Consider the following 24,982-nt stretch of genomic DNA (forward strand, 5'->3'; position numbering starts at 1 on the left):
AAGGATCACTAGTCTACATATCTCTGCCAGTTAGATACACCTTGAAGACATTACTGGGCACTGTCAGTGACAATGGGCTTCTCCTCTAGTATGGGGAAAAATCAGTTCCTGCCTTGGAGGGGGAAGTGCTCATCTCATCTCATCTTGGTTAGAGAGACTAGTCCTATGCTTTTCCACTGCATTCTTAGTTCCAACTCTAGTGCCTTATTTACTCTTATGTTTTTTAATACAGTAACTACTTAGTAAAAGTAACATTAAATTAGATATGGGATAGAGGAAAGAACTGTGTTTCCATAAGGTACTTTTATCTCCCAGTTGAGCCTCAGTCACTCCATCTGCAAATCAAGAGAGTTAGCTGAACTGGGCAGTGGCTGATCTTCGTCCTCTTACCTATGATGGCTGAGGGCTTCACCAGCCTCACCACCTCCTCCAGGGAGTGCACTTCAGGGTGGTCTTGGGCAAACATCTCCTTTTCTTGGTTCAGGTGGCTCCTTCCCTGTAAGAAAAGAAAGCTCATCAAACAATTGTGGTGCTGACTGCTGTTGGACAGGGGCATGGATGTATTTGAAACCTCTGAGAGCATTCCCTGCTAAGCCTCCTATTTTGGTCTGAGCTTTGAGAATCTTTGGGGCCTATATTCTTGAGCAGGTTTTCTAGTAGAGCCTAAGGTGAAACCTCAGTGTGTGTGCTTGTGTGTGTGTGTGTGTTTTCTTTTTAACCCAAACCACACAGGGAGAATTAATAAAGCATTTCTTTGAGCTTCTTGGGCATGGCTTACTGGCCAGGACAGAAATGCTCTCAGGAAATACCTGAGTCTGACTAAAGCCTCTGCCCCCAAGACATCCAGCACCCAGGTCCAGTTGAGGGACGGGGGCTCAAGTCATCTAGGGGCAGGGAGAGAATGTGAATGTATTTTATCAGGACCATTAAGCTTCCTGTGAATAATACTGAACAGAGCTCCAAGATAGGCTTTGAAGAACATGATATGCCAGATCAGCTCCAGATTCCCTCCATTTCTTCAAATAGAACTCTGTGGGTGATAGGCTGGAATGAGTGACAGTAAATGAGTACAAACATTTCTGATGATTCCTTTGGGCCAGCTGGCCTCATGAGAATCAGAGTAAGGATGTCAGCTTTGTCAGCTCCTTGGGCAGAGGTGAGTTTGATGGGGTGAGCAAAAAGACAATGAAAAATGGGCAGGAAGGAAGAATGGCAAGCTTTGGGAGCTTGTATTTATGGCGGAATTATGCTCTGAAATGACATGAGGGTGAGGAAGAGGAATTGCTAGGGCTAAATTCCTATCACAGTGATCTGAATTTATATGGAGCAATAGGAAGGCCAGTTTCTGCTGAGGGTATGTGCTATTCTTTTTTTTTTTTTTTGGTACCAGGGATCGAACTCGGGTCCTTCCACTTGCGAGGCAGGCGGCGAAACCACTGAGCTAGATCCCCGGCCCGGGTATGTGCTATTCTTGACCAGTGACCCTGTGTACTTCCCTATTCCCATCTCTAATTATTTTCCATTTCTCTCTGACATTCCATGTTCATCGAATTCTGGAAATTAAAGCATGAATCTCTGAATGAAGCTCTAAGAGAGGGAAGGGGTCATGCATTGTGTCCCCTATCATATTCTAGTCAGAAGTCGAATTGTTTCTCTCATTCATTCTTTCACTCATACGTCATATATTAATTATGTATTCCCCACATGCCAGGCATCAAGACTATATAGTCTAGCAAGGAGACAGACAAGTGAAAGCAACTGTTTCACAAAGTTGTAGATGCACTATATGGAGAGGTGAGGCCCATATGAGTATAGATGTAGAAAATTGACACCTAGGTGCTCTGAGAAAACTTCTTGGAGGAAGTACTATTTGAGCTCCATTGGAACATAAGGAAGAAACTGGGAAAGGGTTGAAGATTGAGAGTGAGTATGTGGAAAAAAGAGAAGAGTATTTCAGGCAGAAGAACAAAATGTGCAATGGTTTACAAGAAAGAGAACATGTGACTTTTGGAGAATTATGATTCAATATGGCTGGAGGTTAGTCAGCATGGGAAGTGATAGGAAATAAGGCTGGCAGGGGCATACACACACATAACTTTTGGATAAGAGCAATTAAAGATAATTCAGGTTGAATCTTTTGCTTTCAACCTTAGGCTATTGCTACTGATCTCTATTTTATCTGAGCAGTTTGCCTCTTAGAAAACCCTTCCAGTCTAGTTCCTGGGAACTGTAGCTGTCACGAAAGCTCCATGTCTTCAGAATGACAGTACCTTGACAATTAGCCCCTTGGAATCCACCATCCATATCTTCTTTGTAGCCTGTGCCTTGGGTACACCTTCTTTTTCTAGGGCCATGACAAGGAGATGGGCAATGCCCATGGCTGCCTGAGGGGTATCATAAAGAGAATTTTAGACACAGGGCATGTATTAGATGTCTCACCAAAATGAGGCCCTTTTCTTTCCCCCAGTCTCACAATTCTCAGGAGGCTCAGTTAAATCCTTGTCTTAAGAGAATCAAATGTTGAGGTCCAGGAAGCTGCACTGATCAGAAAACACATATGGTGCTTTCTCTTCTCAGAACCCCAAAGCATCTCCTTTTCTGATACTCCTCTGTGCAACAGCAGAGACCCCTGATGGCGCTTACCTCACCTGCACCTTGGAAAACAAACACATGATTGGAAAGCTTATTCTTGGTGATCCGAAGAGCAGCCAGGATCCCTGCCACAGCAACAGAGGCTGTGCCTGCAACAGAGTGGACTATGATCAACATCTGGCCATTGGCCCAAACACCTGAGAAGACCTTTGGAAGAGTTCCCAATACTTAGGACCTGTGAAGGAAGAAGCAAATTTCCTTAGCCATTGTAAAAGTTCAGCCTGTAGGCATACAGCTTAGAACAAATTCATGCCCTCTTTCATAGGTAATTATTCTACTTTTGAGGAACAGATCACAGATTGTTCTTATTCTTGGGAGAGAGAACCAGACATCCATATGCTGCTACCACCATCATTCATAAATAAAATGATGAAATAAATATAATTTAATAGGCTCTAGAAAGAAGTGTGAGGCCTATAAAATGATTTATTTAAGAGATAAATGGATAAAGATATATTTAAGAACAAGTACACAACCTTACTATGAAACATTAAGTGTCTCATATGTCCTGAGCTGTTCATGTCATAAGGTTAGGTGTATTTGATAGCAAATGCCGTCATCAAATGGCTTGAATATGTCCAGAAGAGACATGAAAGTTGCATTACTAGGTGGTTTAAACTTGTGTGAGCCCCACTATATGATTTCTCCCCCCTCAATCAACATCTAAGGCTCACTGGGAACATTTTAGACAAGCTGAACAAGGAGAAAAAACCTCAGGCTTAGTTTATAGAATGTTTTAAATGATATGTTCACACCAGCTAAAAGTATAATGTTGCAACTTAGCCCCACAAAAAGGTAGCTCTAAAAGATAATGATGAAGGCCAGTGGACATGGCTTCATTTGGAGATTTTGTTGTTTACTTGGTCCAAGGCTAGATCTACACTGATTCATATCAATAGTTTAGCTGGCTGGTCAGGGACTTGGAAAGAACAAATTTGTAAGAATAGTGATGAGGAGGTCTAGGGGAAGGATGTGTGGATGAACCTCTTGGAATCAATGCAGAGTATGAAGATGTTTGTGCTCTGCGTGAAAGCTCACCAGAGGATATAATGAAAACAGTATCTCAACAAGGTGGATAAAATGTTATGTCCTGTCCTGTCCTGTCCTGTTATGTTATGTTATGTCAGACAGCCAGCATATTTGCCCAGCCACTTAGGGTTTGCTTGATGGGCTTACATACAAAGTAGCCAGGATGGCAAGGATGGAGGCTATACATGATTTCCTCTCACCAGTGATGATCTACTACTGATAATGCTGAATAACTAGCCTGTCAAAGCCAGAGACCAGTGTTGATCTGATATGGCAACACTGTCTGGAGGGTCCATTTTCTGGAAGGCTCGTCCATGTTGTGGCAAGATGAATACTTTGAACTCCTTCTATCATAGACAAGAAAGAGAACTGTCCTCACTTGAATAGATATTTTGGATATGGAGTTCTCTCCTTGTTTATAATGCTTCTGCCAGCATCATCATCTGTGGTTATTTGGAGTGCTGACTCACAATTTGCTATATTCCAGACAACAAGGCTTCTGTTCAAGGAATTTATTTCACAGTAAAAGTACAACAAAAGGCTCATGCTCACAAAATTTGCTGGTTTTAATGTGTACTCAACCACTTAGGAGCAGCTGGCCTAATAGATCAGGAGAATGAAAGAGGAGAAAAAAAGACTTGAGTTAAGGTAATGCCACATATCGATGATTCTTACAAGATGTAACGTGATGGGATTTAGCAAACAATACATTATATTCTTTCTCCCATAGCCAGAACACATGGGTCTGGAAGTGACAGTGACTTTTCTCATCATTTTACCTAATAATCCACTTGAAGAATTTTTGCTTCATGAATCTTCAATTTTGTGCCCTACTGTATTAGAAGTTTTAGCTCCCAAGAGAGAAATCCTTCCGTTAAGATTCATAATTGATTGTCATGAATTGGTAGCTGAGACTGCCACTTGGCCATCTGAGACTGTTTATGCCATTAAACCACTAGGCAAAGAAGAGATTCCTATTATGGCCATAGTGAGTGATCCTGATAACCAAAAGGAAACTGGGAGCAGGAAGGAGTGTATTTGAAGCTAAGCAGATCCTCTGGGGTGTGTCTTAGTACTTTCATTCTCAATAGTAAATATTAGTGAATATTATTGCAACTACAAAGGAGCAGAAATACTGAAAATTCAGAACCTTCAGAAATGAAGGTTTGGGTCACTACAGTGTGTAAAGAACACTGGCCAGTTGAGGTCCTGTCTGAGGACAAGAAGACATGGAATGGGATATCAAAGAAGAAATTTATAAATATCAGCTATGATCTTATGGCTGGCTAAAAAAGCAAGGAATGTAGTAGTCATACATATTTCTTCCTTGATCATTATGTGGTCATATATAATGGTATATATTAGTTAATTTTTTCTCCTCTTTCCTTCTCATTATTATTTTATATGTTTGTTGGCGGTTAATTCTACCCTTTAGTCTTTGAGTAACAGAATTTTCAAGTGCTGCTGTAACTGAATTTTAAGAGCACTTAATCCTGCCCAGAGATGAATAGTGTGATTATCTTCCAGAGATGAACAAAACGACTGCTGAGTCTTTGCCTCTTCCCATTTTAGGGAGAAGATGAGAACGTTTTCATTTGTTGGAAAAGTTGCATTTTGTCAGAGTTATTTTTTTGGTCTGGAAGTACAAATGTATAACATAAAGTGCATGGATACTAAATGGTTAAAAGCGTGGGTGTGTATAATTACCCAATTCCAACTGGCTGATGGTTTCTCAGCAGCAAATCCACACTTTACTTGGCTTGACTTTGCCAACCAGCTCTATACTGGACTCTACCAATTGGGGGCACTCGATGGAACCCAAAAGTCTACATGAAGGGGGAAGAAACATCTTTTTCCAAATCACCTTAGTCTTGCTGGGGATTTAGCTCAGTGGTTCTGCTGCTTACCTGGCAAGCACAAGGTCCTGAGTTCAATCCCCAGTACCACCCTCCCCCCCCAAAAAAACCAGTTGTCCAAATCACCTTAGTGTTGTAGGATTGCCAAGTAAAATGTAGGAAATTTAGTAAAATCTTATTTTTAGATAAATAAGTAATTTTTTAAAGAATAGGTATCCAATATTAGTATGAATATTCTAAAAATAGTTGTTATTCATTTAATATTGAAATTTAACTGAGTGTACCGAATTTTGTTTTTGTTAAATTGGGAAACCCCCACTGAGATTCCACCTCACCCCAGAAAGAATGGCTACTGTCAAGAAATCAACCAATAATGAATGCTGGCTGGGGTGTGGGGAGAAAGGAACCCTTCTCCATTGTTTGTGGGAGTGCAGACTGGTGCAACCACTGTGGAAATCAGTATGGAGATACCTCAAAGAACTAGGGCTAGAGGTCCCATTTGACTCAGCTATTCCCCTGCTGGGAATCTTCCCAGAAGGATTAAAAGAATCATACCACAGTGATATATGTGCACTCATGTTTATAGTGGCACAGTTTGTAATAGTAAAAGCTTGGAAACAGCCCAAGTGCCCATCAACTGGAAACTGGACAAAGAAGATGTGGTTTTTTAATAAAATGGAGTATTACTCAGCCATAAAGAATGATAAACTAGAGACATTTATAACTAAATGGATGCATGTTGAGGCCATACTCTTTTTTTTTTAATTCTTTTATTGGTACATTGTAGGTATACAACACAATTACATTTCTCATTGGGAATTGTACCTTTACATAATGCATTTTGGTTCTTATTTTTTTCCCATTCCTAGCCCTCCCTTCACTCCCTCCACCCTTACCTATTTACAAAGACTTTATTTCCATTTTTTCCATTTCTCGTCATTTTTCCTTTCCCTTCTTTCCTTTCCCCTGCCTCTCCCACTACCCCTACCACTTTGGACCTTTTCTTCCTATTTTGCATTATTGATTATTCATTCTAATCACTGGTACATTTTAGGTATACAGTATAATGACATTCATCATTGGAAATTTGCACCTTTACATAGTCTCTCTTGGTTTTTATTTTTCACCCTTGCCCAGCCCTCCCTTCAACCCCTCCAGTCCTCCCTATTTACAAAGATTTTGTTCCTATTTTTCCATTTTCTCATATTAATCCCATTCCCGTCTATCCTTTCCCTTAGCCCTCCCACTTCCTTCTCCTTTGCCCCTTTACTTCCTATTTCACACTACCTATTATACATTTAGTCCTTATTTACACTTTCAGTTTCTCACACCAGAGAAACTATTCAGTATTTATTCATGTGTGTCCTATTTATTTCACTTAAGAGTATCACCTCAATGTGCATCCACTTAGCTATAAATGTCTCTAATTTCTCATTTTTATGGCTGAGTAGTACTCCATTTTATGAAAAAAACACATTTTCTTGATCCAGTCTCCAGTTGATGGGCATTTGGGCTGTTTCCAAGTTTTAGCTATTACAAACTGTGCTGCTATGAACATGGGCACACATATAACACTGTGGTATGATTCTTTTAATTCTTTGGGGAAGATCCCCAGCAGTGGAATAGCGGGGTCAAATGGGACTTCCAGTCCTAGTTCTTTGAGGTATCTCCATACTGATTTCCACAGTGGTTGCACCAGTCTACACTCCCACCAGCAGTGGAGCAGGGTTCCTCTTTCCCCATAGCCCCGCCAGCATTTGTTATTGGTTGATTTCATGATAGCAGCCATTCTTTCTGGAGTGAAGTGGAATCTCAGCATTGTTTTCATTTGCATCTCTCGAATGACCAGTGATGTTGAACATTTTTTCATGTATTTATTTGCTATTTCTACTTCTTTGTCTGAGAAATGTCTGTTCATTTCAGATGCCCATTTTTGGATTGGGTCTTTAAATTTGGGAGGTCTGATCTTTTTAAGTTCTTTATAGACTGGAGATAGTAGACCTTTGTGTGAGGAAGAGCAGGTGAAGATTTTTTCCCACATTGTGGGTTGTCTCTTCACACTGCTGGTGGTTTCTCTTGCTGTGCAGAAGCCTTTTAATAAGAAGAGATCCCACTTGTTGATTGTTTGTGCTAGTTCACGGGCAACTGAGGTTTTGTTCATAAAGTCTTTTCCTACACCGATGTCTTCAAGAGTTCTACCTAACCTCTCTTCCAACTGGTTCAGAGTTTCTATTTTAATATTTAGATCTTTAATCCATTTTGATTTTAGCTTAGTCCATGGTGAGAGATACAGGTCTAGTTTTAATCTTTGGCAATTTTTCCAGCACCATTTATTAAAGAGGCTATCTTTCCTCCAGTGAGGGTGTTTGGCTCCTTTATCAAAGATGAGATGGCTGAGTGTGTCTGGCGTTGCTTCTGCATCTTCTAATCTATTCCACTGGTCCTCAAGTCTGTTTCTTTGCCAGTGCCATGCTGTTTTTATCACAGTAGCTTTGTAGTAGAGTTGCAGGTTGGGGATTGTGATACCCCCTGCCATGTCTCTGTTACCTAGAATTGCTTTTGCTATTCTGGGTCTCTTCTTGTTCCAAATGAGTTTTTGGATTGTTTTCTCAAGGTCCATGAAGTATGCTGCTGGGATCTCAGTTGGAATTGCATTAAATCTATATAGCAGTTTTGGAAGTATGGCCATTTTCACTCTATTAATCCTTCCTACCCAGGAGCAGGGGATGTCTGTCCATTTTCTGATATCATCTTCAATCTCTCTTTTCAGAGTGCCCTAGTTTTCAGAGAAGAGGTCTTTGATTTCTTTCATTAGGATGATTCCGAGGTATTTCAGTTTTTTGGATGCTATTGTGAAAGGAATTATTTGCCCTATTTCTTTCTCAGTGAGTCTGTCATTTATGTAGAGGAAAGCTATTGATTTTTGTGTGTTGACCTTGTAACCAGCTACTTGACTGAATTTGGTTATTAAGTCTAGAAGACTTTTGGTGGAGTTCTTGAGGTCTTCTATATAGAGTATCATGTCATCCGCAAAGAATGACAATTTGACTTCTTCATTTCCTATCTTTATTCCTTTTATTTCTTTCTCTTGTCTAATTGCCATGGCTAATGTTTCCAGAACTATATTGAAGAAGAGAGTGGTGATAGTGGACATCCTTGTCTTGTTCCTGATTTTAGTGTGAAGGATTTCAGTTTTTGACCACTTAGTATGATATTGGCTGTTGGTTTTTCATAGATGGCTTCTATCAGTTTGAGGTAGAGACCATCTATTCCAATTTTTGTAGGGTTTTTATCATAAATGCATGTTGGATTTTGTCAAATGCTTTTTCTCAGGCCATACTCTTAAGTGAAATAAATAGGACACACGTGAGTAAATATGGAACAGTTTCTCTGGTGTGAGAAACTGAAAGTGTAAATAAGGATTAAAATGATTAAAATGAATAATTGATAATTTAAAATAGGAATAAAGGTCCAAAGGGATAGGGGAAGTGAGAGGGGAAGGGGAAAGGAAAAATCATGAGAAAAGAAAAAAATGGAAACAAAGTCTTTGTAAATAGGGAAGGGTGGAGGGGGTGAAGGGCGCACAAGGAATAGGAAAAAATAAGAACCAAGATGCATCATGTACAGGTACAAGCACCCAATGATAAATGTAAATGTATTGTATACCTAAAATGTACCAATAAAAGAATTTAAGCAATAAATAAATGAATAAATAGGGCAACCCCCCCAGGCCTGGTTCTCACTGTAGCAGCAGTTGCATCTAGTGTACAGTTTTCCTGTTACTTGGAGGCCTAGCCTCCCAGCATGCACTCCAGAGACAGCAGCACCCTCTAGCTGCTGCCTTCCCTTTCCTTTGTTCCCCTGGCCTCAGGGATATAACAGATCCTTAGTGTTTTTTCCTTATTTTCAATTATTTAGTACATATGTAAAATTATTAATATTTTCTCTGTCCAAGCAATTGATATAGACCCAGAGCATCCCTAATAAAAACATAATTACTAATGGCAATGTTAAGACTCTAGGATGGTCAAAGAAGAGGAAATTAAAGTGAGACTGTTTATGGATTGTTCAATTTGCATGAGTTACACTGATGTTATTGAAGTTGGTGAGGGAGCAGTGAAAATAAAAACTTCCAGCATATTTTGCATTTTAAAGGCCCATAATCCTTTTTTTCTTTTTAACTATTTTCCAATACAGACCAAGGGCATAAAATGTTTCTGCCCTTTGACCTCGTAGTTCTACTTCTGTAAATCTATTTATGGAAACCCCAGAAATATATATAGTAGAACATTTATGATGGTGTTATTTATAGTGTGGAATGACTGGAAATAACCTAAACATCTAATAGAAGAATAAGTGTAAATATTCGGTAAAATTTTCTTTCTTTTTTTCAACTCAGGATTGAACCCAAGGCCTTTTCAGTGAGCTACATCCCCAGCCCTTTGTTATTTTAGGACAGGTTCTTCCTAAATTACCCAGTCTGGACTATATTTTGCAGCCATTAAAATGATCTTTATGAAGATTATGTAGCAACAGGGAAAATGATACTAGTAACTAGCATCAGATAGTTTTAAAAGTGCCTTATATGTCTTAATGTAAATATGTTTATTTAATTCTCACTATTATCATCCCAAATTTTATAGAGTAGGAAAATGAGATACAGAGCAGTTTCTTAGTTGTCCAAGATCATATAACACAAACAAGATTTGAACCTAGGAAGTCAGGCTCCAAGACCTGTGCTCTTAACCATTAACCTTTGCGTCCTTGAGTTTGTTGGGAAGAAGAGAATCTTAAACAGAAGGGTATATATACCAGAATTCTAATTATAATGAAACACACCCAGAATCCAGAAGGAACTACAAAGTACTAACGGCAACAGGGTGGAGTTATGGGTGGATTTTCTGTGTTATTTGTAGTTTTTTGTGTGGTTTGTGTTTTGCTGGCTCAAGAGTGGGGCCTTCTTCAAGAACATGAGTTGGATTTATGCCTGGCTTAGAGGCTTTGTGTTGGATGGAGGTAAGGAGCTCAGCAATCATTTGGAGCCTAACAAATGCCTGCTCATCACTGTGTACATTAGATGGCAGGACTCTAAGCAGAACATACTCCTTAGAAGATGGGGTACAGGCTGTTCTGTTTTCACCCAATTGTGGCCTGGAGACAATGCTGCAGTGGCCCAGAGGTAGGGCTGAGAGTCACTGGGACATTCTCTGCAGGTCCCCAGGGTGTTCAGTGTACATTTACTGAAGACCTACCAGGTGACAGGCCATTACAGGTACTGAACGAGACAGAGATGGATCCAACATGGTCCCTGCCACCAGGGAGCACCCAGTTTATGAAGGCTTGGGAAAATAACTATAACCACCAGTAGCCAGAGATCTTTGGCAATTGTTGCATTCATTTACTTATTGAACATCAATTATGACCCAGATTCTGAGTACTGAGGGCACCACAGGTAATCAAATAGATGAAGCTCATTCCTGCATGGAAAGAAAGAAGTCATTAAATGATTACAGGTGTGATGAGTATTGAAAAGAAATTATGACATACGTTTTGTTAATTTTTGTATAGAAAAGTATTGATCATTATCAACTTACCTTTGCAGCTTCATACCTTCTTATACCAGTAGCATTATTTGTAGTTCCTTAAAGATGGCACTTGCTTTTATACTTGTGTGGTCTTACCCCATGCGTTTCCCACTCTAAAGGGCTTTTTGCAGTTCATTATTCTTTAAGACTCTGTCCAAATGATATCCTGTGCTTCCCCCAGGCATCATTAACCACCTCTTCTTTTCCTATGCCTATATTTAAAATCTAACCTAAATAAAGCCAGGTTATAACATGGCCAGAATCAGCACTGCATTGCACTAAAAAAACCCCCCAAAACTCCAAACTACCATCCAAGAAAGCAAATATAAATAATTATTTAAATCACTTAAAGAGATAGTGAGGAGAATGGCATTGCATGACCCTCTCTCCAAATCTCCAAATTCCCCTTGTCCATCATTTTCTTAACTTGTTAGTCTACAATAAATCTACTTAACCGTAGTGGCTGTCTCCATTTCTCTGACTTCCTGCAAACAACTCTATCCCACTTACATTCTCTGCCCCTCAAAACCTCTTTCATTTTAGGTCTGCTGAGTCAGAATATATATTTCAAAAGTTCTCTGAAAGATTTGTATACCTATTCAAGTCTGAGAGGCGTTGAACCGAATGGAGTCTTTAGTGGAATACTAGTTTCCTATCTTTGGAGAGAGTTTTTTGCTTATCTGATTCTATTTCAGGACAGGGTTCCGCCTCCCCTGATCAAAGTATTTGCCACCAGATGGCGCCAAAGATGTTCGGCCAGAGTCATTCCCACCGACTCCACATTTTTCGTGAGCCTTTTCTTTTTTGAGTATTAAATATCTTTTAGGATTAGCACTTGAGGATTGAATACCTGGACTTACTTTCAGAAACTCAGTACTGAATGGGTTTTGGAGATTGTGGTATCCCATAATGGTGTAGATAAGAAGATGAGAAGAGAAAGAGTAAGAGACAGAGGGAGAGACAGAGGGAGAGACGGGGAGAGACGGAGGGAGAGGGGGAGGGGAGGAGGAAGGGGGAGGAAGAGAGGAAGGGGGAGGGGCAGGGGAGGGGGAGAGGGAGCGGCCCTTGGTCTGGTTAGTCACCCAGTGAGAAGCAAAGCCCAGAAGCTGAGTGTGTTTGTTCTGACCATTTAGGGTCTGCAGCCCGGCCAACATTTTCTGATTGGAGTTGGAGCAAATTGAATGGCAATATGGTTTCTGTGGGAAGATCTGTGGAGCGGATGGCAAAGTGCAGGCTGAGGAAAGAATATAGGATATGTCATTGCACAGCTGTGACTCTGGAAGGGGTGGGGGCACACAGGAATGGGAACTCTGATAAGAAAGAATTGCACATTTCAATAAAAGTGTAGCTACCATTTATTGATCATTCTTACTCTGACCTTGGCTCTGTTCTGTGTATTTACCTGCTTTTGTTCTTTTAATCTTCACAAAAACTCTACAAAGTAGGCATCATTATGTTACCTTACCACAGCTGTACTTTTCCCCTCTTTCTTTTTCAGAGAGGTAAGTGAAGCTCAAAGGAAATAGAAGCAATCAGGAGAGAACTTGTGAATTATTTCACTGCCAAGTCTATAAGTCCTCTACTTCATATCCATGTATTTTGCCATTCCTGCTGTAAACATCGAGATACTGTCTCTGCTCCTCGCTAAAGCCACTTCTTTTTGTGTAATGGATCTTGTCCTTCTTGCCTCTTTGAGGAATTTGTGCTGTAATTCTTTCCCTTGTTTCCTGGATCTTCAATTTATCCCTCTCTACTGGATCATTTCCATCAGCATGAATATGTTGTTAAACTTCCATCTTTAAAAAGCCCTCCCTTAATGTTGTGTAGATCCTACCCTATTTCCTACCCCTTTCATAGTCAAACTCTTCTAAAGAGCTGAATATACAGTTCTTACTGCCTCCACCTACCCGCCCCCACCTTCTGCCCCAACCTGGTCGCTATGAAACTCAATCTAATGAAGATACTGATCCACTTTTGGTTATTGTCACCAAGCACCTTCATCTGGGCAAATTCAGGCTTTTTCTTGGCCCTCTCAGCAGCATTTGATACTACTGCTGCTCATCCTTTCCTTTGGGGAACTCTTTCTGGACTTGGCTTCTGGAACCCCACACTCACTGGCAACATTGCTGGGTACTTCTTTGTGGTCTCTTTTCTGGGATCCTCTTTTCATGTGATCCTCTCAGTTAGAAAGCTATCCTGATTACAACCCAGAATTCAACAGAGAAAACAACAGCTCTTATGAAAGTTGGTCACTAAAGTTACCATACCATCATTACCCATCATAAGGAGTTATCACCTCCTTTCATTTTGGGAGTCTTCTGGAATTTATGCCAGCAATTTAAAAATGTAGGAGAAAGAAACTACTTAGCTTTTTGGAAGTAACCAGTCTGAGAAGCCTGAGGGTCTGGGAATGGACAGAAACATGGCTTATACTCATAAGTGCCATGGGCAGCTGAAGGCGTGACTAGTTGTTCCCATTTGTTATGAAAGAAAAACAACTTTTCTTCTTCAGAGGGAGATTTCCATAATTACATTTCCTGCAAACTGAATACTTGAGGTTGTAGATTCAGGAAATAGCACAAAAGGACAAGCTAAAAGTGTAGTCTCTACTTTTAATAGTTGCATATGATGAAGTCAAAGGAGTTTCCTTTTTTTTGTTTTTTGAGTAGGGTCTTGCTATGTAGTTCAGGCTAGGAGTTTCCATGCCGAACAACTGGTTATTGGAGGAAAGAGGAAGAGTTTACTCCTTCATCAGGCAGTGGCAACACTGTTGACCTCATGCTGCGGGAAAGTCAGGGAGAGGTAAGGTTGGTCAGGGTCCAGCCAAAGTGGCCATGGAGGCCTGGGCTCCTGTAGGACTGAACAGCTTCTGCTGTAAAACCAGAACTGCATCTATGAGCCACAAGAATTACTTCCCACAGCAGCCAGCTACCGCCATCATTTATTCATTAGTGCATACCGAGTGCCTGTCTGTCTTCACTGGTCCTTGAATATATACAGAAGAATAAAACAGTCTTATTCTCAAGGAGTTGGCATTGCGTAAGTGTTCAGAAAAGTCATATTTCCCTTCTTGGTCACCAAGGGGACTTCTAGACTACTTCAACGCTATTTCTGTGTCATAGGGGAGTTTTCTGGAGCCCCTGGATTCTCTAAATGACAGTTCTTGGCCCACAGAGAAGCTGGGGTTAGGATTATTTTGGAAGGATTCCGAGGGAATAATTATGGTCTTCTCAGGTCTCTGAAAGCTGAGGGTTTTAGCTGCTCAATAGGCTGAAAGGGAAGGTCTCAGAGGAGCTAGGAACAGACACATGAGACTCATGTGAACCTCAGGGCTGGGATGGCCTTGTAGGTAGAGAACAGCCTCAGAATACCGAGCTTAGCGAACAGGAAGCCTTTGGGGACTGGAGAGAGGTGAGATTGGAGGAACCGGGAAGTTTTACCATTGGGGAGATCAAGGGAAAGCTCGGAACTGCTACCTAGTGTATGTGGTGGTGAGGTGGGGTCTGTAGACCCCTGACAGCCAGAACAACCTCTGGTGTCTTGTAAATAGAGCAAACCAACTAGTTTTCAGAGATGGACCGTCCATGCACGTCTGCCCACAACAGTAACAATGAGAACCCTCTCGCCATCTCAGAGGTTATCATTGTTCAGCAGTGTGCTTTACATCTCTTGGTTGAGAGACCCTTCTGTAGCCCTGGGGAACTTTGGGGGATTCTGCGAAATGGGCTGCCATTTCTGATCCATGGGGAAGGGTGGGGTCATCTAGACACCCCTGCATTGGCTCTGGATGCCGTATCTTGAAGGGGGTAACACTTGACCCTTTAAGAAAAATTCAAAATTAGCCAAGAGAGGGAAGAGAGTTCTAGGCAGAAAACTCTTCAAAATCACCTTGAGAATAACAAAGTTGTCGGAAAAAACTTCAGTGGGCCAGAAGGCTTGGGCATACGTGGGAAAGTGGAGAAGAGTGTGGTGGGTTCTGCCTCCCCTTTCTGCAGCTCCCCTTGTGCTCACACTGGTCCTCTCCTCCCCTCCATCAGACCCTCTCTGCCTTGGGTCTCCATCCATCCTCCCTCCTTTCCTCCATACCTGCTGTCAAGAGCCTACTATGTTCCAGAGGCATAGTAACAGATATTGTAAAGTGAACACTGATGTTTACCTGTTCCTGCTTACACATCCCTACAATCCTTACCACAATGAGTGCCATAAACAGGATGCTGTTGTAAATACTTAAAAAGGAATTTTTGTATATGCCAACCAACCAGAATAGATGATGGCCTTGGAAAAGCATCCAGGCCATTCCAGTGGTATTGTCTTGCTTATTATACATGGATATTTACACGGTTATGTCCATTTTTACAGATAAGGAAAAGAATAATCTGAAAATTGAAGCCACTTGGCCAGAACCACTAAGCAGAAAAGTTAGGATTCACGTGTAGCCTTTTTCCAATCTAATGTCTGTGTTAAGCACCCTGGTTCACAAATTAAAGTTTTAAAGTGTGAGGAGGTGATGCTGGCCTGACACCGCACACAAGCACCCTGATTTCCCAGGGATGTGGAAGGACTGAGAGAAGTGCAGGTCCAGGGAAGGCCAGAGGGGTGGAGGTTCTCTGTAGTTGATGAGCCAATTGGGCTTTGCTGTCCCCAGTCACACTCTGTGGTCAGCTTGCACACAGAGGCTGGCAGCCCAAGGTTACTAGGCCAGCAGCATTTTGGACCTGGCACCTTGCATGCAATTCTTCCCAAGGTTGAAACTGCTCTTTCCCCTAGTATAATGATTCCCACTGTCTTTTCCCAGCTAGGCCTCTTTTTCTTCCCTTAAGAGCAGAGATGCTTCTCTGATTGCAGCTAAAACAACAGAAATCACCTGAGCCTCTGCCTATTCCAAAATTCCTGAAGAGGCTGCCAGTGATAACTCAGTTCCTTGGCAGCCCTGCTCGCCAAGGACTAGCCTGGGCTGGCCTGGCCTGGGACTTCCTTTGAGTCTGAGCTGGGCTGGGACAAAGCAGACAGTCAGGGACCCTAGGGACCTCGTTTCTCAAGTGCTGTGGCTTCAGAAGCCCAGTCTTGTGATTGGCTGCATGGGTGAAAGTGATTCTCAGGTGTGAGGGTCTGTGGGCTGACTAGGAGACAGTTCAAACAATGTGCTCCAGTGCCTGCACCATACAGGCCATGCCCTGCCCCATGGAGCTCAGTGTTGGGGGCTCCTGTGAACTTTAGTTTTCTATCTTTCCATGTTCCTGAGGATGTGAGGCTAGAATGATGTACAGAGTGGGCAGCACAGCTCCAGTCTCACTTTTTGTACTGTGTGGGTTCCAAGCACATTCTGGAAATCTGTCCCACCTCCTGTTGGGATGGACTGGGACTCATTCAGTGTGGTTTTTCATTTCTGTTTACTATCTTGATTTGTCATTGCTTAACCCTCTCTTCCTCTCCCCCTCACTCCAAGCCCACTCCAATCATGCACTTTTTTGAGCACCACTATGTGGCTTAATGCTTTATTTTTTCTTACTTTGTATTTGGAAGCAAAGGAGAATAAATCCAGCATGGGTTGCATCTTCCATGTTGACCTTCTAGTACTGAAATTCCTCACCAGCACCCTCATCTCCCAAGTAGTGGGAGTACACATCACAGGGTTCTGGTCCTGGTCCCATCATTAGGCAGCTTATGAATAAGTCCCTTCCCCCCTCACTGGGCCTCCTCTTTAAACTGCAGGAGTTAGAAGAGAGAATGGAAAGAGGAGGACGGGAAGATCACTGCAACAGGATGCTGGGGAGGGGTATGATCACACCCACTTGGGGTTTAGACTTTAACCCTTAGCAAGAGTATCTGCTCTACCACCTTGCCTATGGGAGCAGGCAATCAGAAGCCTAATCTCCTAAAGAGAGCAGAGAATTCTAAGTCAGAAATAATTGGGTTCTAATCCAGCTTTTGTACCTTTCTTGCTATGTGACCTCGAGCAAGCTTTAACCTCTTATATTCTAGTTTCCTCATCAGTGACATGGGACAGCAACATCTGTCCCTCCCACAGGAAGAGGGAATTGTTGCCAGGAACTTGTGATATAATGGGCATGGGACTCACTGTTCAAACCTAAAGTTCCGTGTGGATGCAAAATGTTGCTCTTTGGCACAGTTTGTGTCCCCTGGGAAATAGCACATAATGGAGTGTTCAGGATGTTTTGAAGAAGTGCTCTTGTGGAAAGCAGAGGAAGGAAGCGGGATGGGGCAGAGAGGGAAGATGAGATGTGAGGTAGGCCCCAAGCCTCAGCTAAACCCACTGGGAGCTCTGTCCTGCAATGGGCTGAAATGGTTGGGCCTTTTCATTCCCATGAGTTAGGCACTGCCATCAGCTGGGGCACAAGTTTTTCTGAGAAGGAAGGTCTGGGTGGTACATGTCCATGTCCCCCTCTTTAATGTTGTTAATTATATGGTTGCACCTAAATATCAAGTTGTGCTCATCACAGACTGGAGTAACATTAGTCCCCACCATCCCAGTACTATTTGCTAGCACTCTAGAGTAATGATTTCAGTTCTAATTTCTGAGAAAAGAATGAGAAATTCCTCTTTCTTTTGCTGTGATACTCAGACAACTGTTCCATTTGGCGGTATCTGGAAGTCTGTAAGTAGAACATAAAATCAATGAATTTAAACAAACAGATTGATTTAATTTTAAATGATTTAATTTAAAATATACACGTGTATATATGCGTGTGAGTATAAGTATATGTGGGGGTGTATTTATGGGTGAGCATATGTATGATGCTGGGACAAGAGAGAGGCTGTAGTTACAGGTGTTCAGTGTAGAAAACCCCACATTAATGGCTAAGTGTGACTATGAGGATGTCCATTTGTGTGTGTATCAATCATTCATTCACTCTTGTAACATCTAGTAATGTAAAAGGCACTGTGCTGAAAGCTAGGGAAGAATAGCCAAGATGTTCCTTCCACTGGAAGCTTAACATCTCAAGGGGAAGGATACAATTCAATACAAAAATCTGGGTTATAGTGAGGGAAGAGAACAGTCAGAGGGGAACATCTTGGAGGGTACCCATATCAGACAGGGGCAGCAGGGGCTGACACAGGTACTGCTTGGGCAGGAGGCCTTCAAACTGAGTCTTGATGGATAAAGGAGTTACTTAGGCAAAGATGATGGGAAAGTGTGAGTAGGACTTTCACACACAGAAATGACTGGAAAAAAGGTCACAGGAGTCAGAGTGAAGAGAGGGTCAGAGGTCAGAGGAAAGACTCCCGAAGCCATATATTTCACTGAAGAAATGTTAACTTTCTCATGAAGAAAGGGCAGCATTGCTAGCCATATTTCCATTTTAGAGTCATATTCTGGTAGCAGTGCAGGGGGTGGTGGATGATGGATTGCAGGGCCCAGTTGGGTTCCTGTGTTTATGAGGATGTGTACACATGGAGCTGTCTTTGTGTCTGTAAAGACAGAATCTATGCACTGGCTGGGCTTGTTTTCCACTTCCACCCTCTGGCCTTGGCAGCACAGCTGTTCTTGGGGATGGCTGTCCTGCTGCTCACTCATGGGTCACTGCCATGAAAGGGGAGCTGGCCAGGTGCTAGCCACCAGGTGCTTCTTCCAAGGCCACAGTATCTCGCCTGCCCACCAGACTGAGAGTGAAGGAGCTAGCAAGTAATGACAGAATGCTTCTTGTGCCACCCACCAGTCCTTCTGGACCACAATGCCATGTCTGTGCAGAGTGCCCAGCTTGTCTGGGTAAAGCTGGGCTTGCCTGGCCAATGCCTGTCCCAAGCCCAGGCTTAGGGCCACGGTGAGACAGAATGGGGAAGCTGAGAAGTTAGGAGTGTGTAACTATGGCTCAGCTTTTCTTTTTTGTATCTCCTATTCTCTAGGGACCCAGTCTTCAGGCACTGGAATCATACATTTGAACTTAATTATCTAATAGGGCTTTATAGCTCTGCTATTTCACTCCTTGCAAATTCATAACAAATACAAAAAAAAATCCATCATACTTCTTATACAGCATAATGTACACCATAAGGAAAGAAAGAGGCATGTGGTTTTGTTATAGGGAGTGTAAGACCTGGAACAGTATGGTGAGTGGTTGTGAACTTGGAATTTAGAATCCAAATGCCTGGATTCAAATTTAAACTGCATAGTTACTGGCCATATAAGTTGCTTATTCTCTCTGTACCTTGGTTTCTTCATTCATAACATATAGCTGCTAATATCTCATAGGATTAAGGGTGTAAAGTGCCTAGAAGAGTGCCTGAGGTATCGTAAGTATTCAGTTAGAAGACTTAGCTAGTCTTCCCTGGGTTTGAGTTCTCTCACTTGATGAAAACTCACTTGAAAAGTTGAGACTTTGTCGGGCCTCTAGAAGGATCATCTGTTGACTGAGATATTGGTCGATCTTTTACTCTCCTGTCCCCACAAACTCATTCTTTTTATCTGACATGGATCTTTTGTTTTAACAGATCTTGTTAGCCAAATTTCATTTATTAAATAATAACCTCTGCGACCCATCAAGGTTTTTCTTGGCTCTTACAAAATGTTAGGAATAATGCCCAATGCTCCATACTGAGAACTCCTGGATCAGGTCAGATAATCTCTCAGAGGGCCACCCTTCCTGCTCCAGTTTCAGATACTGGCACCTCCACAGCAAAAAGCAAAAGATATTTCTGGGCTCTAGAATGGGTGACCAAATGGACCTTGCACTAGAAGATGCTCATGTTGGCTTTTGAAGTACTCTGTGTCCTTGGTGTCAATGTCTTCCAGGCCTGTCATTCTCAGCAGTGCACATTTCAGTCAAGGTCAGAGAAGGAAATGTCCCCTTTGATGGGGAAACACCTTGTGTTTAAAAATTTAAGAGAAAGTTATTAAGGCTGTGGAAGGCCATTTTATGGCAATTGATATTTTGGTCTGTGTGAGCGAGTACTCCAAATTTGTACAAACCTCTTCCCTCTTGTCATCTCCGTAGAATATATGATGAAACTGTTGTCAGAGAAGTTATTTGTTCAAGTTCAAATAGCATTATTTAAAATTTCTCAAACATATTAAATCACATGGTTCTTACCCATCTCTGATATAGCAATGATCTCCGTTTTGTAGCTAAGGCAACTGAGGCTTAGTAAAGTTAAGGGACTTGTTCAAGGTCATAGAGCTAAGAACTGGTTAAGTAGAAGTTAAATTAAAGTTTAGTGTTCTTCAACAGCTGCTGTCAGGAATCCAGAAATTATGTGACATCTCTCCCTTGTTTTGGCATCCTGGCAAACCTTGTAAAAAGGCCCTAGTCTGCAGTGGCTTTGTCAGGTGTGGGGAAACTTACCTTGGATGTCATCATTGAACATACAGTACTTGTTGCGGTATTTGTTGAGCAGGCGGAAGGCATTGGCATTAGCAAAGTCTTCAAACTGGATGAGGCAATTTATTCCAAACCTGTGAGGAGAAAGAGGAAGGAACATGTGGTTGTCACCCTGGGGCATACTCCTGGCAGATCTTGGGCTGCATGGAAGAGTAGGGAGGCTCAGCCTAGCAGGTAGGGGGCAGTATGGTTTCTATCTGGCTGGATTCAAAGCTCTTGGGTTTGTAATTCTTGCTTGCCCCATCATGCATGAGGAGGAGAAAGGGAAAGTGTAGCCACTGGGGTTCATTGGCCAGCCAAATCAGCATCACTGTATGTAATGTCAGGTAGTAGTTTCCCTGGGCTGCCATGGCAGACCCAGGGAGTGCTAGAAGGCCTGTGATAGGGCCTGTCTTCTCTGTAGCCTATAGCCATGGGAGATCACAGCAGAAAGCTCAAAGAGCCAGGCTTACCCACCACAGATAACTGGGAGCTTCTATAGCACCCACGTTTCTCCCTTGCCAGACCCAAAGGCCTGGAATTCCCTCCCCGTAGACTTTTCTAAGTTCAGCTGTCATTCCTTGATAAGATGTAAGGAAGGCTGGAAAGGCCACCACATGAAGCTACTGTCATCTACTAACATCTTGGAGAAGTTGTTCTCCAACTTGCAGGAATTGATGATTCAGTTAATGAGCCAGTTCAAAATGCAGATTACCAGGCCCAACTCATAACCTCACTGAGTGAGTGTAGGATGAGGCTAGGAGTTTGCATTTTAAACAAACATTTAGATAGTTCCGACAGTCTAGATAGCTTTGAAAAACACTGACTTGGTAAATGAAGACAATGCCCTGCAATCTGCTTGATATACTTATTGGAAATCTGTCGGTATTGCCTTCTAGATTTCATATCCTTCAAAGAAAGGAGGAAGAGGAAGAGGGAAAAGTGGAAGAGGAAGAAGAGGAGGAGGAAGGAAGAGGAGGAAGGAAGGCGGGAGGAGAAAGATTGGATTCATTAAAATTTTGTAACCTATTTTTCCTTTTCACATTTGTTGTCTGCCAGGAAGCTGAGAGAAAAGTTTCCTGCTCATTTGCAGTAGGCATCCTCAGTCTAAGATTTCTGCACACAGATTTCCTTTTGGTTCATTCTTGCTCTTTGATTCCAGTATTTCATAATTTTGTTGGTCTTTCTTTCTGGAAACAGGCATGGTATGAATCATTAAAACTTTTATAACACAAGGCAAACAAAATTTTTCATGTCATGGGTCGACTTGTGATAGAATAATAGTATCTGAGGTGTTGTTCCCTGAGAAAAGGTCCTGACTGATCTCCATCAGATACAGGAATGTCAGGGGATGAGACAGAGAGAAGCAGCCTGCCATTCCTAACCTGCTGTGAGCAACAGGCTTGGAGCCTGCTGTGAAGGGATTTATTACTTTACTGAAAGGTGGGTGAGGTGCTTCCTTGGGCTTTCTGTACTTGAGGGCCATCTTTCTGAGGAGGCTAGTGACTACAAAGCAGTGAGCAGCACTAACTGACCCAGAAGAACATCTTTCCCAACCTCATAATTTTGTGCATGGTTTATCCTTTCCAGCATAAAGGCCAGTGAGTGGGTAAACATTTGCTCTTGCTGTGGTTTTCCAGAGCCTTTGTTGATTAGAGCTCTATGTCTCTGGTGGTGCAGCTGGAGATAGGTTCCTGCTATTAGGACAGAAATGGAGAGGCGGTGACTTGCCACCATTCACTGCTAAAGAGTGCTGGCCTTGGATCAGGACGCTGTGGGCATGAGCTGACCTTCCACATTCAACCAAGTGACCTTGCTCATATCACTCTAGCCTCTGTTCTTTCTCAGTTTTCCATTTGCCAATGGACATGATGATATCCTCCTGGCCACCTTCTGTGGGATGTTGTGAAGATGAAAAGCTAAGGTGATTTTACCCTAACATTACTGAGGTACAATTTATAAACAAAATTTGATATATTAAGGTACACAATGTGGATGATTTGATATATGTATACACTGTGAAATGATTATCTCAATAAAGCTAGTTAATATATCCATGACCTCATAAAGTTCTTTTCTTGTGATGAGAAAGTTTAAAGTCTACACTCAGCAAATTTCACATACACAATCGCCAAGGCCTGCCTGGGCTACACAGTGAGTTCAAGGCCAGCCTGAGTTACATAGTGAGACTCTGTCTCAAAACACACACACACACACACATAATTTATTATTTATATATTATACAATATATTATTTATATATATTATAATTATATATTACATATTATATACATTTATACATTTATATGTAATACTTTTAGTCATAGAAGATGATTTTGTACAGCAAAGTGTTAAACAAAGTATCATTCTGGCCACAACTCTTATTCACAATCATAGAGCAAGAGGGCTACCATGTAGCTCTCTGTAGGGAATAGGGGAAGGGGACATTACCAGAACCTCTGCAGTAAGTCCTAGTCTCCTGTGAGCCAAGGCAGCACACGGCAAATTACAGGAAAGGTAGACAAATGAGAAGAAGTTGAGCTTTGGGTCTGATCAGTGATGCTCTGGGCAGCAAAGACAAAAGCCCCCTAGCTTGCAGCACTTTTTATTTAGTACATGGGGAAACAGATGTAACAAGTGAAAATGCAGAGTTCAGTACTTTACATTGGGATAAACAAGGTGTAAAAAGACGGGGGTGGGGGAGGTGAGGGGGGCAGTGGAAATCTAAGAACAATGAGGAACTACGCAGATGAAGATTTGGTTCCTTCTTGGCATCTCCCGAAGGTGTGGTCTTGTCCTGGAGCATTATAGCATCCAGGGATCACTGAGGTCTCAGTTGTGACCTGAGGCCAAGGTGCAATTATGTCTGGAATGTCGTAGCTGGCCTGTAGGCAGGAGAACTAGGCCTACTCAAATGATTTTTCCCTAGAATTATGTAGCATTGCTCCCAACAGCTCTCTTCTTGTAGAGGAGTTTTTGAGAGAGGAAGGGTAACAAACTGGTTAAAACAGTAATAGTAGCAGGAAAGACACTGCTCCTGAGGTACTTGGTGTGAGAGAGAACACAGCCTTGAGAGCTTATAGGGAAACAGTGGCCTTAGAGAAAAGCCAAGTTTCAACAAGACCAGGAAGACAGGGTGTGATCAGAGCAATGAGGCTTTTGGAGACTTTATTGATTACAGAGCTAGTTCCAGAAGATTCTAGAAAAGAATTTAGGAGGGAAATGAGGTGTAAAGGGTTAGGTTGTATGATGGAAAGCACATAGCACAAGACTTGAACTTCTCTGTGTTCCCAAGAGGACTTACTGACTTCTCCCTGTGTACCTCAATGGGATAGAAGTAGAAAGGGCTCTAGTGTGTTCCTCTTCGGTATCATTAGGTACAATTATTACCATTTCCATTTCTCAGTCTCTGTGCATAACTTAATACAGATTGTAAATTTTTTTGTTCTTAAAGAGAAAGTAATTTCATAATTTATTTCAATAATGCATCCCATGGCTGAACAATCTTTTAAAAATCAGTACCCAAAATAGTGCCCAACACATATAGGTGCTCAGTAATAGTCATCCCTCTGTATCTGCAGGTTATCATCAATGGATTCACCCAATTACAGAATGAAAATATTTGAAAAATAAATTGGATCCATACTGAGTATGTACATACTTTTGTCTTGTCATCATTCCCTGAACAATACAGGAAAACTATTTACACAGCATTTACATTGTAAAGGTATTATAAGTAATATAGAAATGATTTAAATTTCACAGAAAAAAAATAAAGTTCACAGAAATTTTGTATATGTTGTATGCAAATACTATGCCATTTTACATGAGGGACTCGAGCATCTGTAGATTTTGGTATCCACAGGGTCCTGGAATCAATCTCTTTTGGATACTGAAGGACAATTGTACTATGAATAGAAATGACAAATAAATCCTCCCATGCACAGATATTATGCTCACCAAGCCAAAATTTACTGTGAATTTTTATTTGGAGTATGAATTTCAAGTATCTGAATTGGGAGTGGGGAACAGAATGTCTTTGGCTGTTGGCAATATTGTACTATATATAATATGTCCAGCATTGCTTCACAGCTAGCCTGGAGCTAAAATGCTGAAAAGATCAGACAACAAAACAAGAAATGCATGTTCTCTCTCTTTCTCTCTCTCTCTTTCACACACAGACACACACACACACACACACACACACACTTGACCTTTAAGCAATACCACCCTCATTTGCTGAGATAAAAATAAGACAAGCATTATAAATGAATATCTTTGTTCAGTGCGTTTCATATTTAATTTGGTTTTATATAAAAAATTCCTCTCCTTTTCATGGAACAATTTGATGGAATATAGTGTAGACTATCATTAATTCAGGTCACTTAAATCTCAACTTGGAATTGTATACAAAGCCATTTGAACCACCCATTTGATAACCAGAACTGAGAGTTCCTAGGACTCAAAATACCAGAACCCCACCCTTTTGGACTGGCATCCTCCGGGCTGCTCCCTGGGCCTCTCATCATCAGAAACCTCTCCTA

General features: G+C 41.7%; 1 protein-coding gene across 3 annotated transcripts in view; it reads right to left on the minus strand.

The window, feature by feature from the left end:
- The window catches only part of Me3 (malic enzyme 3), a 229,026-nt gene that overhangs the window by 6,164 nt on the left and 197,880 nt on the right, over window positions 1–24,982 (minus strand). For all 3 annotated transcript variants that reach the window (XM_004868221.4, XM_087212253.1, XM_004868220.4), the window contains 4 exons: window positions 20,425–20,534; window positions 2,644–2,741; window positions 2,271–2,384; window positions 391–496 (listed from right to left, as the gene is read on the minus strand). In XM_004868221.4, the coding sequence (XP_004868278.1) occupies window positions 391–496; window positions 2,271–2,384; window positions 2,644–2,741; window positions 20,425–20,534 (428 nt within the window). The remainder of the gene's footprint in view (window positions 1–390; window positions 497–2,270; window positions 2,385–2,643; window positions 2,742–20,424; window positions 20,535–24,982) is intronic.

Source organism: Heterocephalus glaber, unplaced genomic scaffold (assembly GCF_053883595.1).
Source record: "Heterocephalus glaber isolate CG9 unplaced genomic scaffold, H.glaber_assembly_v1.0 deba00001429, whole genome shotgun sequence".
In the NCBI taxonomy this organism is placed as follows: Eukaryota; Metazoa; Chordata; class Mammalia; order Rodentia; family Bathyergidae; genus Heterocephalus; species Heterocephalus glaber.